General features: G+C 38.6%; 1 protein-coding gene across 2 annotated transcripts in view; it reads left to right on the forward strand.

The window, feature by feature from the left end:
* Positions 1 to 17,875, forward strand: part of SLC35F3 (solute carrier family 35 member F3) — a 162,077-nt gene that overhangs the window by 75,978 nt on the left and 68,224 nt on the right. Inside the window, exon 1 of one of the 2 annotated variants that reach the window (XM_031504328.2) lies at positions 2,852 to 2,874. The exons of the other annotated variant lie outside the window; for it this stretch is intronic. Within the exon in view, the coding sequence (XP_031360188.1) occupies positions 2,862 to 2,874 (13 nt within the window). The 5' untranslated portion in view covers positions 2,852 to 2,861. Of the gene's footprint in view, positions 1 to 2,851; positions 2,875 to 17,875 lie in introns of those variants that run through there. 2 annotated transcript variants of the gene reach the window in all.

Raw genomic sequence — 17,875 nt, forward strand, 5'->3', positions numbered from 1 at the left:
GAGGGCATTAGAGGAATAGTTTACTAACACATATATTTATTAAAAAAAAAAAAAATAGAGGGAAAAATAGTTCCCTAAATGTCAATAGTATCATCAGTAACACTTGCAGCTGGAGGGTTGTACCAGGAATTGACATTTTTAGGTGCTTACCTAAATTGTTAGCAATCCATCCATTACTATTTGTATAATATTGCTAAACAAACATAACCTATCTGGGGTGTTACAAAGGACACTCTACGTTCTCAGATGTATCTAAGTAACATAATTGTGGCTGAACAAGGCAAAAAAAGGGGATCACGAATTTGGTTGTTCATATTGTGGCTGATCATAGTCCCAACCACTTCTGCACTGTGCTTCTAGACCAGGTGGTGGAGGAAAATTTGCACAGAGGTAGTTACATCTTTCCCTTCTGGACACAGAGCAGGTAGAAGTTGATATTTTGCTTTGTCTCTAGCCATGCACTGGATACTAATAGTGATGTAGAAAACAAACAACCAAAAACCCAAAACAAACAAAATAATAATAATAAAAAAAAGAAGTCAGGAAATCTGTATCACTAAAGCAACTGGAAGATGACAGTGTTCTGTGTGCAGCTCTGGGGGGTGGCTTTTGTGCAGAAGGTGGTGGGTGGTTCTGATTTTATGCTACCCTGTGACAATAGGAAAATAAGAGTTGGGATGTGAAAAATAAGAGCTGTTTTCTTTACTGTCTGAGACAGAGAGCTATGAAACTGTGTTATTAATATCTCAAAAGGTAGAGCAATATTAATATCTCAAAAGGTAGAGCAATATTTTCATTAGTCTGTTCTGCAACAGCTTTTCTTTCCTGCAGCAGTTCTGACAGATAGAACAGCAGCAGGAGAGAGTAAAATAAAAGGAATTAGTCTGAATTTTTACTGCAGGCTTTTCATCACAGAACATGAGTGGGAGGCAAAAATAATAGGAGCATACTGCCATCAGGTAGAAAATTAATAATGTAGAAAACTGCATAAGAACACACACGTTTGATGTCAGATGCTGTGTAATGGGGTTTGGCTCTCACTGGCGCTCGTGATTTTCAAAGAACAGCTGAGAAGAGGCCCTAATGCCTGAGCTTATTGCAAACACTGATGATTGAACTTGAAGCAAGTTCTGGAATTGCTATATGAGTCACAAATTTTGAGTACATTTAGTTTGTGAATGCGTTAAACACCTGTACTGAGACACAGAAAACACTTCACCTCAAAAAGCTTTTGTCTGGTTGTCTTGACGTCACCGTCAATATATTTGTCTCCATATCACTGTCATGACAGACTGATCTCAGCTGTTGCTATAATCCAAAGACTAAATCCTGCCTCCCAGCAACCATGCCTGCTACTGTCTCTGTTCTAGGAGATCTAAAACTTTGGCAGTTCATACTGACCAGTGGGCTGATTTGGCTTATTTTGAACTTAAAATTTAAAAGCAGGCCTTGATCATTCTTTGCTGTGCAAGTGTTGACAAACTCATCCTTTACCTCTACTAAAGAAGGTTTGACAGATGTGGCTGCATAGCAGAGTACAACCCTCCTAAATTTACTTCTTACCAGGAGTGATTTTTTGCCTGTGCAGCTTAATGCAGAAATGACATTGGGTAGGCCAGCAGAAGTGTTTCCTGCCAGTATGACAGCCACACTGGGCCATTTTCTGGGAAAGTTGCATACTTTATGGACTAGATATTGTTTGACTGTCTAGACTGGCACAATCATTCTGGTGAAGCCTCTGGTGTGTAGGTGAGGTCTCGCTGATGCTAGGGGCTGTACTGAGTAGTAGCAGATTTCCTCACTTGACTGGGACCTGAAAAGGAGAGACAGGTGGTTCCTGGCATTCCTTTTGGAAGTCAGGGGAAGGAACAAGTTCCAAATTTTTCTGATACTAGAGCCCATGCTCAATAAACAGGGGACATCTCCATGCATGAAACAAAAGTGTGATACTAGCTCCTTTTTGCCAGCTTGCTCCAGCTAGTTCTGAGGACACAGATTTTAGCAAACAACCTGCCTACTACTCCCCAGAGGCCCCTGCTCCCATCTTTAGCTCGTGCAGAAGCAGTCATTGCTGCCATCCCTCCCCTGCCATGGTTCCCCATGGCTGACCTGGCCCTGGCACTGAGCAAGCTTGCCCTTCCTGAGGTGCCAGCACGCCCTCAGTGCCCTGCACAGAGGGAGAACTGCCTTTTGCTCCATCTGTGCAGTGCTGTGATTTTTAACTTCTGGGTCTGTGTGTTTTAGATTTGTGTCCCTGGATAGCTGATCTTTTCCTTATGTTACCTTGCATTTCATTGTAGCCAGGCAGTGCTGTTTAAGTTCTCTTTCTTTCTCATACAGAAGGCCAAATGGTGATAGGCTCCTTCTCCCCTGACTTGCTATCAACGTCTGCTAGATATTTACCAACCCCTCAAACTGTAGTTCAAGTGGCTTTTTTCCTCCTTAGGTTGTTAATAAGTTCCAAGCTGAAGCCTTTTCTCAGATGGCACTGCAAATATTATTTGAATTACACACTATTGCATTCATGGCACTTCCATTGGGACAAGATTGCCTGCCCCAGAAATAAAGTGTGATTTACAGTAAAGACACATAATGGATGCCGGCATATGTGTCTTTGTAATGTCATATCTGCACAACTGACAGTGAATGCCAAAGAGAGCAGCAAAGGTTTCTTTCCTACCTTTGACTCTCCCACTATTTGGCAGAGGAGAGCAGACAGCCTAGCTCTCAGAAATACTATTTTCGTATTGCACAAAATCAAGGGAATGAGTCTTTAAGCTGGCATGAGCACTAGATGCCCATTTTTTATCTACTTGAATATGTGCAGGAAGAAAAACCATGGTAACAGAAACTGGTTATGGATGAAACATCCTGGTGAGTATTTTTTGAAAACATTATTCTGAACTGTCTCAATTATTTCAGTTCCTTCTCTCTGTGGTGCTTTCATCAGATCATATTCTGTAGTGTGGTTTTGCTACTGTGCATTATGCATTACTGATATAATTCCAATCACAAAAGAGATGCCAATTCATTTCCAAAGATGCACAGATACTGGCAGGAATTTAGACAGGAAAACTGAGGTGACAAACCCAAACTGAGCAATGCAGTAACCAGTAGATTAGAAAATCAAGTGTGATATGGCAAATATTATCCAGACATTAATGATATTTTGAGAGCTTCAATTGCATGAAGTTTATTCTGGTCGCTATTTCAAATTAATTTTCTTCTAAACAATTAGACTGGGAATAGGATGTACCTACAGTAATACTGAGAGAGTGTTTCACTCAATGGATTGTTGTTAAAGACCAAAAGTTGGAATTCATATTGAGAGCAATTGGAATTGAAAGTAATTGGAAGTAAAACGGTAGAGTAGTGGGCCATATGGAAGCAGTTGTGAGTGTTATGAACAGCTGATAGAATACAAATGTCTAATTTTGTCTCTTCCTCCAGTAAACACTTACAGAAGGAATCCAGCTTCAAACTGTACACTTGCTTTGTGTTAGCAATAAACAGCCATTTGTTAACAATGATCTGTTTTGATAACTCTGTTCTTTGACATTTCAGGGTTTCTATCTTTGAAAATGTTCGTCTGTCCTACCCAAACTGCAGTTAACTCTTCCCAAGTCACTTAGAAATTCACTCTTGCTGCTTCACGACCAGAATATTTAATAATCTAACTTCTAACATCTGCTACCCCAGGGTGGTCCCAGCACAGTCAGCAGTGCATCTATATGGCTCAGGTATAAGGAAATGGGGATTTTCATCCCTTGACAACCTCAGAAAGATTGGAGGAAGAGAGGGTCAAGCTGCAAAAGCACTGATGTGAAATTAAGGGACAGAAATGTGGTAGAAGATGGGGCAGGAATGAAGGGGAGTAATGTTTGTTTATTTGTCTGGGGCAGAAAGGGGTCACACAACAAACACATAGCACAGACCATGATTTGCCAGGGCACAAAAAAAACTTTCTAAAGAAAGGAAGCAGGACCCTGCTTGACTTGTTGACTGGGTTGAAAATCAGGGATGAAAGACAAGCAAAGGGTAAGGGCAGGCAAAATACAGGATATAGGGATATGTAATGCATAAATCCACCAGTGTGACACAGTTATATGTTATGGGCAGTCAGGCAGAGGCTTCCTTGTCTCTCTCATGGCTCATTCTGATTACTGGAAGGTAAAGCCTGCTAGGCTGACTGTAACTATAGGCAGCAGCTAATACCAGAAGATTGTTCAGGATTTGCAGCCTCCAGTGTTAAGTACTTGGGTAGCAGTATTGCAGGGAAAATACAGGGATGCATTAGAGAAATTTTTGGCATCTTCCTCATATTTGCAAGGTGACCAGAGATGGCAGGGCCACCCCAAGCATTCTGTATTTTCATATTGGAAGTTGAACTGTTGTATGTTCACTGTTGTAACTTTTAACAATGCCTTGCACTTCCATGAACGCTCACCTGATTCAAAGTTCCACAAAATAGTTAAGGAATAAGGGATTTATATTTATTTCTTGCTGAAGGGTGAAATCATGAACAGAACAACAGTTACTTCCTCTGTTTAAATTTCAGTTGCTTTGTTTGAAACTGAAGCTCAAGGCAGAAGGCTTTGAAACTTACCTTTGGCTAGTTATTTTAAGCAACTTGTGGGCTGCAGCAGAGTAGGAGGGTATCACTGGCAAATAAGCCTTGTATTTTTGACAGGGAGACTTGTGACATTTCAGTAAGTTGGAATCTTTTGCAGAAGACTGATAAGTGTGGCAGCATTTCTGATGTGTGAGGTTTTTCATCTGGAAAAGAAACCCTTTCCTTTTGTAGTAAGGCATCTTTTGCATCATTCTTGCAGGATGAGAGAGGAAAACTCAATGGTTCAGCTCCTGTGCAGGCTGACATCAGATAGCATGTCCAAGACACATTCCATAGGTTCTGCCTGGTGACTTGTTGGCAGTGTTTAAAAATCTAGGTTGGTGTAAGTTAGTTTTTCAAGGAGACTTTAAAGTAAAAACAGGTTTGACACTGCTGGGCGAAGCTTTAATATAATATAACTGTGTTTTTTAGGGTTTCCATGAACCTCAACATGTCAGGACAAATTATTCACTTGGACAATTGAAGTTTCTTCTTCCCTCTCCTCTTCAAAATAAAGAAAGCCTAAAAGGGAGCCAGCTTCCATTAGTCTGTCCATGTGTCTTCCCCACAAGGTCTGCAATGGTTTCATCTCAAAACACATATGGAGAGTGTATGAGTACTCAGAAAATTTACAGGAAAAACTGTTGTTGTTTACTTGCTGAAATATAAAGTCACTTGAGACCTTAGGCAGAAAAATTTTTAACACAATTACATGTAATACAATTGTTCATACTAAAGATTTTAAAGCAGAAATTACCTGGAAAAGATTGTTGATAATGTACAAGGCAGAAGACTCAATCTCAAATGTCTGCCCTTAAAACTGTGCAGCTCTGTACAGCTAAGACAAATAAAAATTTAGATTGTGGTTTTCACCTGAAATGGATGAATAATGGGGGGAAAAATATGTATTTTATTAATCACTTTGCTATGACTCAGTAGCACTGGATAAGGAAAGTTAGAGATGCACTTGAATTCCGGACTTGGCAGTGTACCATGGCCTGGAGATGTGGAACAAGATGAAGGACACTTATAAAACATCGAGGGCTTGACATAGTTACACTCAAGTGCCACAGAAATTAAGAGTCGAGGGCGCTCATTCCTAAAAGCAGAACTTGGTTTAGGAATACATGCATTTTGGGGAACGTAGAATTAAGAAAATGATGACAGAAAAGGATACCATAGTGTATTTAAAATATCACAAATACAACCCAGGGCAATATTTGATAGCTTTTATCCTACAGACTTCATAACCCATTTGAAGCACTTTCTTCTTGAAATCTTTATTATTTGCTTAGTCATTGAATAATATGAGGCAAAATATATTATTAGCTGGTCATAAGGCGGTTTGGGGGGTTGCTCCTATCCCACACACATATTTTTTCTCATGTTACATGTTCTTCCTACCTTATTAAAGCTGACAAACTTATGAATGGGACTACTAAAATTATTTGTACTTCATGCTTTTAAAAATGCCTTCTTTTTAAATATACAAAGATGGGTGAGTAGTCCTTATTTTAAGGAGTAGAAGGAGAGGCTGTACATTTCAGACTGTTTTCTCAGTAACATAGCATAACCATACTGCTGGTGTGCACGTCCTGTGTGCACTCCTAAGAAAAGTCCTTATTTACAAGATGTTCGGGGGAAGCTCTTGATGATATCTGAGAGAAAACAAAGAGGAATGCATGGGGAAAGGAACGGAGATGTGTTACTCTTGTCTGAAGTGCTTGCTGGGTGTAACCCTTTCACAGGATGTGTATTGGATGAAATCCTTCCCCCACAACTAAAGCATTTCATTTTCACTTCAGTGCAGACACAAATTTTACCCAGGAGCTTTTTCCACTGATGCTAATTACCTTTGGATCATTCTCTCTGCATGAAAAGATTGTCTGGGGAGTCAGCAGTGAGGTAATTTCCACAGCTAACAGCTCTTCAGAACAACTAAAACTCAAATCCCAATTTACAGTGTTTGCCTTTTGATGCTTTTAATATTGTCAGCAATGGAAGTGCTTCTACACTTTCCTGCCATGTACCCTACTTTCAAACTAATTGATGTACCCTGTACAGTTCAGAATAACTAAACTCTTCTTCTCATTCCTCTTGTACAGAGAGATTACCCATTTATCTTCCAGCCTTACAAGTTTCTCCCCTTTTTCAGGTTTCTGGAATACACGTATCTTTCCATGCAAAGGTTGGGTTTTTTTAACCTGAGGGTCACCCAAGGTGCTAAATAAACAATTCCTTACATACCCTTGCCTGTGAGGCAGGGCTGGTTTCTCCCTTGGTCATAAGCACCTCCAGGGCTTTTGGGTCTTTTTTGTAGATAGCAAACTGCAGACAGAGTGGATTTCTGCACACTGCTTTTGGTCTGGATTCCTGCCTACCCAGGAATTAAGAAAACTCAGGGGCACTAGGTTGTCTTAAATCTGGTTCAAATATTAACCTAAAATACAAATGCCCCTGATTTATTAAAAAAATATGGATATTGATCTAGTACTGATATCCAACTGTGACGGACAAAAGCTCTCTAACAGTATAAAGTTAGAAAGTGTATATTTATTCGCCACCAGGCAGTGTGCAGGATAGCTCCCAAATACACACCGCACCTTCCAGGTGATTACAGAGTCCTCTTATCCATACAAGTATTGAATAACCAAAATACAAATACATATTCATCATTTTGGTACATCCCATTCCCCGCTTCATATGCTAATTACTCCAAAAGCTATTAAGCATGCGTAGTTTGTTCCTTGAAATGGGTCGGTGGTCCCTTTCATGGGGAGGGGTCCCAAAATGAGGAAGTAAATGAAGTCTTCCTTGTTCTGACCTTTCTACCTTTTCAATGCAAATATGACAAATGAATTCTTGGTAGAGTTCCCATTCCTTGTCTTCAATTGGTTTCAGAACAGAGGAGGCCCACAACTGTCTTATGTTCCTTAAATCTATTTGTCAGTTTCTATATTCTTCATTATAAACCCAGCTAACTAAACATTGTGCTAACAAGCAATCAATTATTAGTTAACTACTAACTCTTAACTTCATCAAGGCCTACTCATTTATTTTAATTAACTCTAGTAAGGCTTATTTCTAACTAAAATCTTAGCTCCTTTAAAATCTCTAAATTCTTTAAAATTTACGTTTCACCCCAAGTTTATTCTGGTGAAGAGTGGTGTGCCAATAATGTAAAACAAAACCCAAATGAGAAGTGTAAAACCAGTCTGCACTGTCAGAGTACCCATCTGCATGGCAGCCAGGGACTGCCTGTGGACTTGGCAGTGGTAACCAAGTGTCCTTTTGGCAGCAATCCCCTGCCCATGGAGTGAGTCTCCAAAACTACCTAGCACAATAGGCAACATAGTTTGCCACTTTGATTTGCTTTGCTTTGGGAACTCTCCTACTTTTTTGAATCTACTCTGTTCCTCTTTTTAGGATGGATTCCCATCCTCTGTCATCTCAATCCTGCCACCCACCATCAGGTAAATTTTGTGTTTATAAGCAAATTACTGTGATGAAGAAGCCTTTTACCTTCCTATCTGGCACCAAGCCCTGAAATGAGATGATGCTATTATAGCAAGTGAGGCCTTTCTTTCTCTCCACTGTGTTGCTTAATTAGCACATCATTTCAAGTTTTAATGGTCGCTTCATTTTGTGAAGTAATAATTGTGCTAGTTACTCATGGTAACTACATTTTCAGGACTGTATCATATTTATAAATCATGTATCTGAAATATTCACTATGCTTCTACTAACAGACTCGGAGCTTTCTGTTTGCCTTGAGTTATGCAAAGGGAGCACACAGAATGCACAGCAATGCAGATGATGCTCTTACCAGTTCTCTCTCCAAGCACCATCCTCTCCCCACTTTCCATCGGGGGTTTGTTCCCATTCCAGCCCTGTCACTGTTTATGTGGCTTTACACTAACAACAGCCACACATGACTGCAGCAAATGCCAAATACACCTGGTAATACTGCAAGCAGAATGTCTTGTCTCAGCTCTAAAACACACAACAAAGCCGAATCAGAACAATCTCAAGGTGATTGTAACAACCAGCCAAAATGGCTGAATGAGGAGGAAAAGCCCTATCATGATTTGTGTGAAAGTCTAGAGCATTTTGTTAACTTAGAGTCCAATTGTAGTGATTTGACAGAGATGTTTTATAAAAAGCAGAGCAGCAGTTTCTGCCTTTATAAAGAGGCTCAAACAGAAGAGATGTATTTGAGCTAGGCCATATCTTAATTGCAAAATAAGTCACTATATAGTATATCATGGATTCTCATAATAATCTTCTCTTACTTTTTTATTATCATGCACCAGTTATGTATGAATACAAGGGCATTTTGAGGAAGCTAATAAAATTAGATGTTCTATCACTAGAATTACTCAAATAAATTTGTCAGGATTCTTCCTCTCTTGCCTTCCAGTTCAGAAGAGACCTACTGTGCACTTGGTGAGTTACCCAGAGTTGCCCAGCAGTAAGTTTTCCAGAGATAGCAGCAGTAGCTTCTCTGTCTGTTGACTCCTGTGGAATTTGGATCTTATCTTCAAGACCAGGCTGCAGATACCTTTCTTCTGGAGGGTCAATAGACATAGTTCACACAGTCAACTTCTAGGCTTGTACAGATATGCTCAGGAAGGTCAGTACATTTTCTCATACAAGTAGTAAACTGAGCTCCCAAAAGGGAAAACAGAGTCTTTGTGCTTCACTGAAGCTCTTTGAACACATCTTTACCCTTATAGGATCTGAAGAGAAACCAGAGTATACATCCACAGAAGTATCAGAGAGGGAAGTACTCAGTCACAAATTTTGTCTAAAAGCACTGTCAAATGCTGCAGGCGTCTTGAGGTCTTCACCCAGGATGGCTGAGCAGGACCTTGTACTTGCAGAGCTCCTGGATGTCTGGGTGCACACATCTCCTCTCCCTAAATGCCTTGCGAGAGGCTTTGCGCTCATGCTTGGCCTGGGGAGCTGGGGACACCTTGCTCTGTCACAAATGGGTTTCCACGTGCAGCACTTCACCCACACCAGGGCACACTTCCTTCAGCTACTGCTGCTTGGAAGTCCAAGGTGTGACTTAGTCTGCTGGCGTTCACAGCCCGACTGTAGTACTGCTTTATTTCATCCTTTTGCTTCTGAGGAAGTAATTCATCTGTCTCAGGAGATTTAAATGATAGGCAGGTGTAAAGTGAATGAAAACAAGTGTTGTCTAGCAAAGCAATAGGCTCCATTCTTGATCATTAATATGAGAACATAGTTATAAATAAGAATGTTGAAAAAGGAAGATGAAATATGATTATATGTGTGTATATATATATATATATATAGGGAAATATTCTGTCTTCTAAACTTTTTCTGAGACATCTCTTAGCTGTTACAGCTGAGGGCTAATCAAGAGATGAGCATGCTGCATTTTAAGAGTGTAATAAATTGTGGGCGCTCCTTGCACAGTCTCTGCTTGGATTTTCTCTAATACTTAAGAGTTGTCAGGATTACAATGTGTATAAATGATACGTCAGAGCAATTCTAGGACCTCTGCTTTCCTATTAATCCACTTAGGGAAATGTATTGTATTTGCAGCCTAGGTTGGCTGCAAATGTGCCTTAGACTTATAATGGATATAATGAATGTTCTTGTACTATTGTTCAAACATGTCTAGGTTGGACTGTGCGAAGCCTCTCTTCATAGCAGAGGTGACCTTTTACAACAGACATGTCTTCCTGATAATTACATTGCAGTCTCTTTCTGTCCCAGACAGAATGGCTGTAATGTAAATATTCCTCCTTTCTGTAGGGTAATGTGATTTACATATATGGAAGGCAATACCTATATATCATTCTGGTCTCAAATGCTCACAAATTCACTTACAGGAAAGACAGACGTAGCCAGTTCTCTGTCTCCCTTAACATTCAAAACATTAAAATGTGATTTCTATTTTCAGTTCCTTCTTTTCTTCCTTTGACTTCTGGCAAAGTTGTTGGCAGGATTAATCACATTAAATCAGACCACTAAAGTTAAAGAAACACTACCCTCCCAGTCTTTCTGGGTTCTACACTGAAGCAGCATAATTCTCCATAAGTATAAATTCCTTATTTATTACATTCAATTTATCTGTTGTCCTCAGTTTTGACCAACTGTTCATGGACCAGCTTCAGCAGGAATAGGAGAAAACATGAGGAGGGGAGATCATCATTAATCAGAATCACAGAGAAGGTCCAGAATGAAGAGAGGATGGAAAGAGTTATTTCATTTAGAGAAGGGTTAAATAGGAGAGACCAAAGTGAGTGCAGAGAAAATAAAAAAATGGTCGAGAGATTTTGTTTCAGTCCTCTCCTGTTTGAATTTTCTCATAAAACAAGAAAAAAAGAGAATTGTTTTGGATTACTCAGCCAGTAAAACAGACAGGCAGCAGCTGTGAAACAGAGTAGTGTTTTTCACATGGGGCAAAACTGACTGTAGGATCCTGCATTGAAAAATATACTGAGACTGTGAGTTCAGCTAGGACTCAGGAGGGGATGGTACTTTTTGGGTGGAGTTCAATGCAGTCCCAGCTATATTAAACAAAAGTGTTGAGGGTTAAATATATGACATGGAGGGAAGGAGGTGAATCAGCATTAGTAAAGCACTGAAGCACATTTTTAGCTTTAAATATCTACTTAAAGCCACTCAGCAAATCACTTTGTAAGCAGTGACAGAGCTCTGAAGATCTGCTCAAGTTGGTTAAGTTGAAGCTTCATTATTTGCTATTTTGATTATATGCCTGAGCACTTTTCTGTAGTATGGAGCCTGAAACTGAAATGTGCTCAGGGGTAATGTCAACAGCAAGCATAATAAGCATGAAATTATGAACCATGCAATACAAAAAAAAAATCACAGAATGCAAATGTATCAAAAGGTATAATATTAGAAAGCAGTCCTCCTATTGCCATTGCTTTGGCTTCAGCTGATGAGACATAGAGCCTGTTTAATATACATGACTTTTGTCAGGAATCATGGCATGTTATTGACGTGACAGATAAAAGTGTATGACTTACAATATGCTATTTTATATGACTATAATGTAAATGATTTTGTTCAGTGCTCACTTTCCTTTGTTCTTGTGAATCTGAGACTCAATTCAAGTCATTCTTGGGATCCATGGCAAGTTCCTAAGGCTCCTTCACATTAAAATATGTACTGAGGAAGGAATGTCTGAAAAGAAAAATGAGAACAAATTAAAATAGGCTCTTGGTTGAGATTTATATTAAACCATTCTGACACACTCTTTTCTCTTATGTATTATCCACAGTTGCTTTGCCTTTCTCCTCCAGACATACTAGCCTACTCCTTCTTATTCAGCTTCTCCCTTACTTAGGCTTTGGATTCTCATAATCATCCTTAGTGCTGAACAGCAAAAAAATTTCCTGCAAGCCTGGAGGACCTTCTCTGTTCCCTTTCATCCATCTGTATTATCTGCAACAGAAGTATCAGTGATTCTAATTATGGAATTTCTGAAATCATTAACATTTTATAAATAATCTGTTTCTTCTTTGAGATGATCCTATTCCAGCAGCAGATATTCTGCTCATATTCTCCTCTTTTACTGGCAAATTGTTGAGGATTTGGCATTCTTCAACCTGCAAATAAGCTCCCTTCCCCTATTTGCTATATTAATGGGTACCATTTTCTGTTAACTTCTTTTTAAAATGAGGTTTGTTAATGCTGATGTGCAGCATATAAGCAGGCAGGAGAATATCAGAATATTAGTAGATAAGTGAAAAGGGAAGCATTAATGATTTCTGTTTACTCTTCAATACCTTTCACCTCAAAGTAGTGCAACTATTAAAAAAAAAAAAACAATACAAACAAGACCAAAATGAAAAACAAAGCAAAACAAAGAACACTCCCCCTCCCCCTCAAAAAAACCCAACCCAACAAACAAAGAAAAACACCCCCAAAACAATACCAGAATACCTGAAGGCCAATATTTTCAGCACTGATAAGGCAATCATTGGCAGTTCCTTTGGGTAGAAATTTTGTTATACTGAATCCATTGTACTTGTTTCGAGTTGGAAATAAATAAGGAAACATAATTTCTCTAGGTGAAGCACAGAAAAAATGCAGCAGATTAAAGAACTTTCCCAAAACTCCTGCTGACGGGGTTAAAGGAATGAAAGGTAGGTATGAAATGGCTCTGGTTTTTGCCAGTATATAGTGCCAGTATATAGTGATATCACACTTCCATTTATAGCAAGGTCTTCAGAGAGTTTTGATGACTTCCCTTGAAATAGATAAAGCAAATTTGAAACTACAAAATATCTGGAAGTGAGACCAGTCTGGCTGAACTTGTTATACATCTCTGCACACTGAAATATTGTGATTTTACTGGTAATGCAATAGGATGTGGTGTTTTTTCAGTTACAGACTTTTTCTGTTAAAAAAAAAAAATCAACAAATGCAAAAACTCCAATTAATGGTAGGAGGAGTAAAAGTCACTGTGAAATAAAATGTACAAGGGTTGTTGTTTTTTGGGGTTTTTTTGGTTTGTTTTTTTTTTCCCACTGCAGTGACCCAGGAAGGAAATGATAGGAAGAAACAGGATATCTACACTACAGATAAAAGGCTTTTCCAATGAATGTAAGATGCTCATCACTACTTCTGGGGGTATTCAATGATTACAGCACATGATAAACAGATGACTCTACCATTAAGGGTGAATTGTTTAGGATTAGCAATTACATATGACAAAGTTAAGTTTGATAAGATAGTGGGGAGATATGGATGCAGCAAGATAAAAACAAATAGCTTGGCTCAATGCTAAAGTACTTAAAATTATCAGATAGAGTGCCAATATCTAGGTGTTGGCTGCATTGAAAAATAACATCTGTTGAAACAGCTGTATACTTACATTCAAGATAAAGAAGACTTTATGTAAAAGAACTTAAACCAGTCCTGCTCCTTAGGGATTTAAACAGTTTGTAGTCAGACATCAACTGGCAGTTAAATTGGGTGAAGCCTGATGTGGGTGGTATGGATTGACTAAAATGTAAACAGCTTATTTTCTTATTTTTGTCTACATTATACATTGACAGGGGAGGAGGATCAGGGTCAAAACTCTTCTAAGTATATAGCATTAACCTAGATGAAGCATTATTATTATTATTATTATTATTATTATTATTATTATTATTAATAATAATAATAATAATAATAATAATAATAATAATATTGTTACTATATGACACAGACTGAAGCATAGAAATTAAGGGGGAGTTTTCATCTAAATGTATTTGCCTAAAAGCTAGATCAACTTATCTCAAGCTTAGTCATGCAGTGGTCTTGGCTCCTTGTTGATTTAAACTGTGTTTTTATTCTTTCATCTATCTCACACAAGCCTCCCAGGCATAGTTCTGCAACATCCTTTGTTCATCCAAACAATCAGGAAAAGAGCACAATATAAGCTTTTCTTATGGGCAAAAAGCAACCAAGAAAAAGCTTGTCAATTCCCATATAATGGTCTTGTGTCAGGGGAGTACATATGTTTTTTCAATTAGGGTTTCTAAGTTCCTTTAAATGCACTAGCTATGTCCTATAGAGTGATTAAGGGCTTCAGCAAATAGGACCTGAGAGTCTTATAACCTTCCAGTCTTCTATAAATGCATTTGCTTACTGATTTTCCCTTATTTTCTCTATGTGTCTGTTGTCGTCATTTTAATCTGCTCTAGAAAGTCAGTCCTAGAGAAATGCTGTTAGTGGGGAAGAGATTGAGCTATCAGCAAGTCTTATGCTTATTTCTGGTGAAGTGCTGGCTTGTTCCTAGTGGTGTCTGAAAGAGCCACAGAGCCTGGGATGAGTCTAAAGCTGTATTTTTTTAGATCTCAGTGAGCAATACTCAGTTTGCAATTACATTTTACATGAGAAATGCCAATATCCAAGCCAGGTGTAAATTGACACTGAAGTGTTATTTCTTTCCAGTGAGTTACTATATGAAACAAGTATAAATTATTTGCAAGGTGTTTTATACTTAGTTAATCAGGAATAAATTGCTTGGCTTTTGTGCTGTTTATTTCCATCAGGTGGTATGGGATCTAAATTTATGTTTTGAAGCATTGAGGGACTGCATTGGTGAAGGCTTTAGACTGTTATGTGAATAAAAAGCAGTTGAAAAAATACATGCTGCTACCTGAATTATTACACATATCTAAATAATAAAGCCCCAGCCACATTTGCCTCCTGCCTGTAACTGCAACAAAAAGTACTTGTGTCTTTAATTACTTAGAGCAAAATTCAAGTGGTTTATTAATACCAACATAACCCTAGGACAGAATTACAGTAATGCTTTATATACACTTGGGGAGATGCTGTTGGAAATAACATGCAAGGTATAAATCTGCTCTCCTGCTGCTTCTCAGAGGAAATTCAACCTGAGATCCAGATCTTCATCTGCTAGGAGTCGGAGAGGGAAGAAGAGCATGAACAGTTAACTCAGGGGGAGTTTCCTTGTTCCAGACCTCAGGAGAAAGTTTCTGCCATGAGTGCAGAGGCTGGAGCCTGTCTGATGGAGGTTCAGGGCAATTGAGAGGGAGATGGATAGGCTGTCTGTGGCCCTCAGGTCCCTTGTCCTACGATCATCCAGGCATCTGTCCAGTTCCTAGCAAAATCAGATCATGTCTCGTGCTACTGTAAGTGACAGCAGAAGCTGATGCTGCCCCAGGGTCATGCTAACACCAATGGGTACCAGCCAAGAGAGCCTCTGATGGAGGGCATTTGTCTCCCCATTACTCCTACTTCATATCTATGTGCCATACAGTGAATGCTCATATGGAAATATCTGACAAGGATGCTTTTTGTGACAGGAAAGACACAAATCAGCTGGATTCTTCAAAGGATTTGTCCTAGTGACCATAGTGAAGGGATCAAACTGCAGCTAAAGAATGAGTCTGAAGTCTCTTTGCACAAGGACACATTAACCCCTAACAACACATTACAGAAGAAGGAGCCTCCTTTTAATAGCAAACTGTGGGTTTAGTAGTGTGTTTCTTATTCTACTTGAAAGGAACAGGATCTGATGAATTCCCCTGCTCTATCCAAAGCACACATGGATTTTTTTCACAAAAGGCAGTTGCTTCAGTTTTTCTGGATTAACCTAACATTGTTATTATTTATTATTCCAGTTATGTTTTGTATTTGTGTTCTGGTGTTTGCCTTAACATTCGTCCAGCCGTCCTTGGCTTATCCTACTTGGCAGTCCTGACTTTCCTTCTTTCTCTTGGATTTTTCTACCTAATGCTTTGCCCTCTTTTATTTTCCTGTGGATTCCTAGATTAATATGACCTTCCCTCTTACTTCCCTATAAGCTAATATTTTTTGTTTGTATACATTTTAAATTTGCTTTCTTTTTAGCTGTTTTATTATTACAGTTTTATCAGCAATGACAGTTCCAACACAGAGTGCATTGAGTGCAATAACAAAGTTCCCATTAGTTCAAAAGAAAATCAACTGAGTCATGGGAATGTAAAACCATGTGTGTAATCTTATTACAGATATCCCTGGTACTGTTAATTAATCATCCAGATTCATTCCCCAAAAGGATTAACCAAATCCAATCTAGAAGTTGGGGGATTAATGATAAGCAGCAAGAAGGCTTTAAAGAGTTGTCCTGTTATTGTGGGAAAGTCAAGGCTTATAGCTGAGAATGACACATCTTTGGTGCTCATAGCCATCGTCACATAATCATGGAACTTGGAGTTTCTACTCCAGCATTTTTAAAAATCGTCATGACTAGTTTAACAAGATGTGTAAAGATTTTTCAGTTTCTGCTAGCATGAGATGGCATGAACCCACTATAACTTCATTCAGCTCATACTGCAAGGAAAAAAGGACAAGATCCACCAATGGATAATCACATCCCAAGGAAGGTTGTAGAAATGTTGCTTTTTTGAAATACTATGTAAATTGCAAAAGGATCAAACTGACAAAGGATAAAAGCTCTGTATCATACAGAATCTCCACATATATCTTGTGCCCAGGTAGATGGGGGAAAAACAAGGTAGCAAATTCTGTTAATTGCTGTAGTAAATTTATGTGCCATAGTATCAGCTGAAAATAGGGAGAAGCATGAGAGTGACTAAGAGAAACCATCATTTTCTTCCTGTTTCTCTCATGACCTCCTTCACAGATCCTAAGGCTATGGTTTCTCTAGATCTGCTGAAACCTAAGACAATGTGTAAAAACCTTCTCACCAGTATCTGACCAGTATTAGTAAATTTGCTCTAGCTGTCCAGAAGTTGTGCACCTGTCAAGCTCTAAAATATTTTAGAGCTAAGCTGAATTTCCTATCTGAAGAATTAAACATGCAAAGTTTTTGCTTATTTTAGATTAAATTAATCAAATAGAAAATATAATGTTACAATCCTGCCTTGTATATCCAAAGTAAACTGTTGGGAAAAAGCCTCCCATTGTCCTCAGTCTCAGCCCTCTACTTAAAGGCTTCTTCCTGTAACAAACACACTGTTACGGTCTAAGTAAAAGACTGAATTTAATGCAAGATATTTGGGGTAGACTATACTCTTTGCTGCCCATGCATTCATCTGGCTATACTTAAATCTGTGGAATTATTCTAGTTTTGCATTGTTATCATTCTCCTGACTATATCCATGGTCCTTCATATAAAGTACCTTCTTTCTGAAGGGACAGAGCAGCCCTCCTAAATTTCCACCACAACCTCAGGCTAGTTTCCTGTCTTTAAGCCTGTTCTTTTCATCAAAACTCCCATGGCCTTGAAACAGCACAAAGGACTTACTTTTTCTCTGTGGTGTTGCCCATGAATATCAGTCACCTTTGCTGTTGGCGTTCATCTTTGACATTGCATTGCATTGTTCAGCGATGACATTGAATTGTTCAGCAATGCACTTGTGAGGTTAAAATAATTCATTTCGTAAAGATGTATAAGATTGTGAATCAATTTATGAAAAGCTAGAGTATTAAGAGAGGTACTTCTTAGTCTACAAAGCACTGTTCCACTGTCATTTCAAAAGTTCATATTTAACATGTGACCCAGAGATTTTAATTATTCTTGCACTAGTGATAAACAACAGTAATAATATAATCACCCTCTGCACTAATAATAAAAGGCATCCTCTTCATTAAGAAAGGGTAATAGATTACAAATAGTAAGCCTGTTAGATATACTCTGAGTGTTGAATAACAGTAATACTTGGATGTTCTCAGGGCTTTTCAGCATAGGATCTCAAAAGCACATGAAGAAAGTAGCCAAGTTTTATCCCAAGG

The sequence above is a fragment of the Lonchura striata genome, chromosome 3, assembly GCF_046129695.1.
Source record: "Lonchura striata isolate bLonStr1 chromosome 3, bLonStr1.mat, whole genome shotgun sequence".
NCBI lineage: Eukaryota > Metazoa > Chordata > Aves > Passeriformes > Estrildidae > Lonchura > Lonchura striata.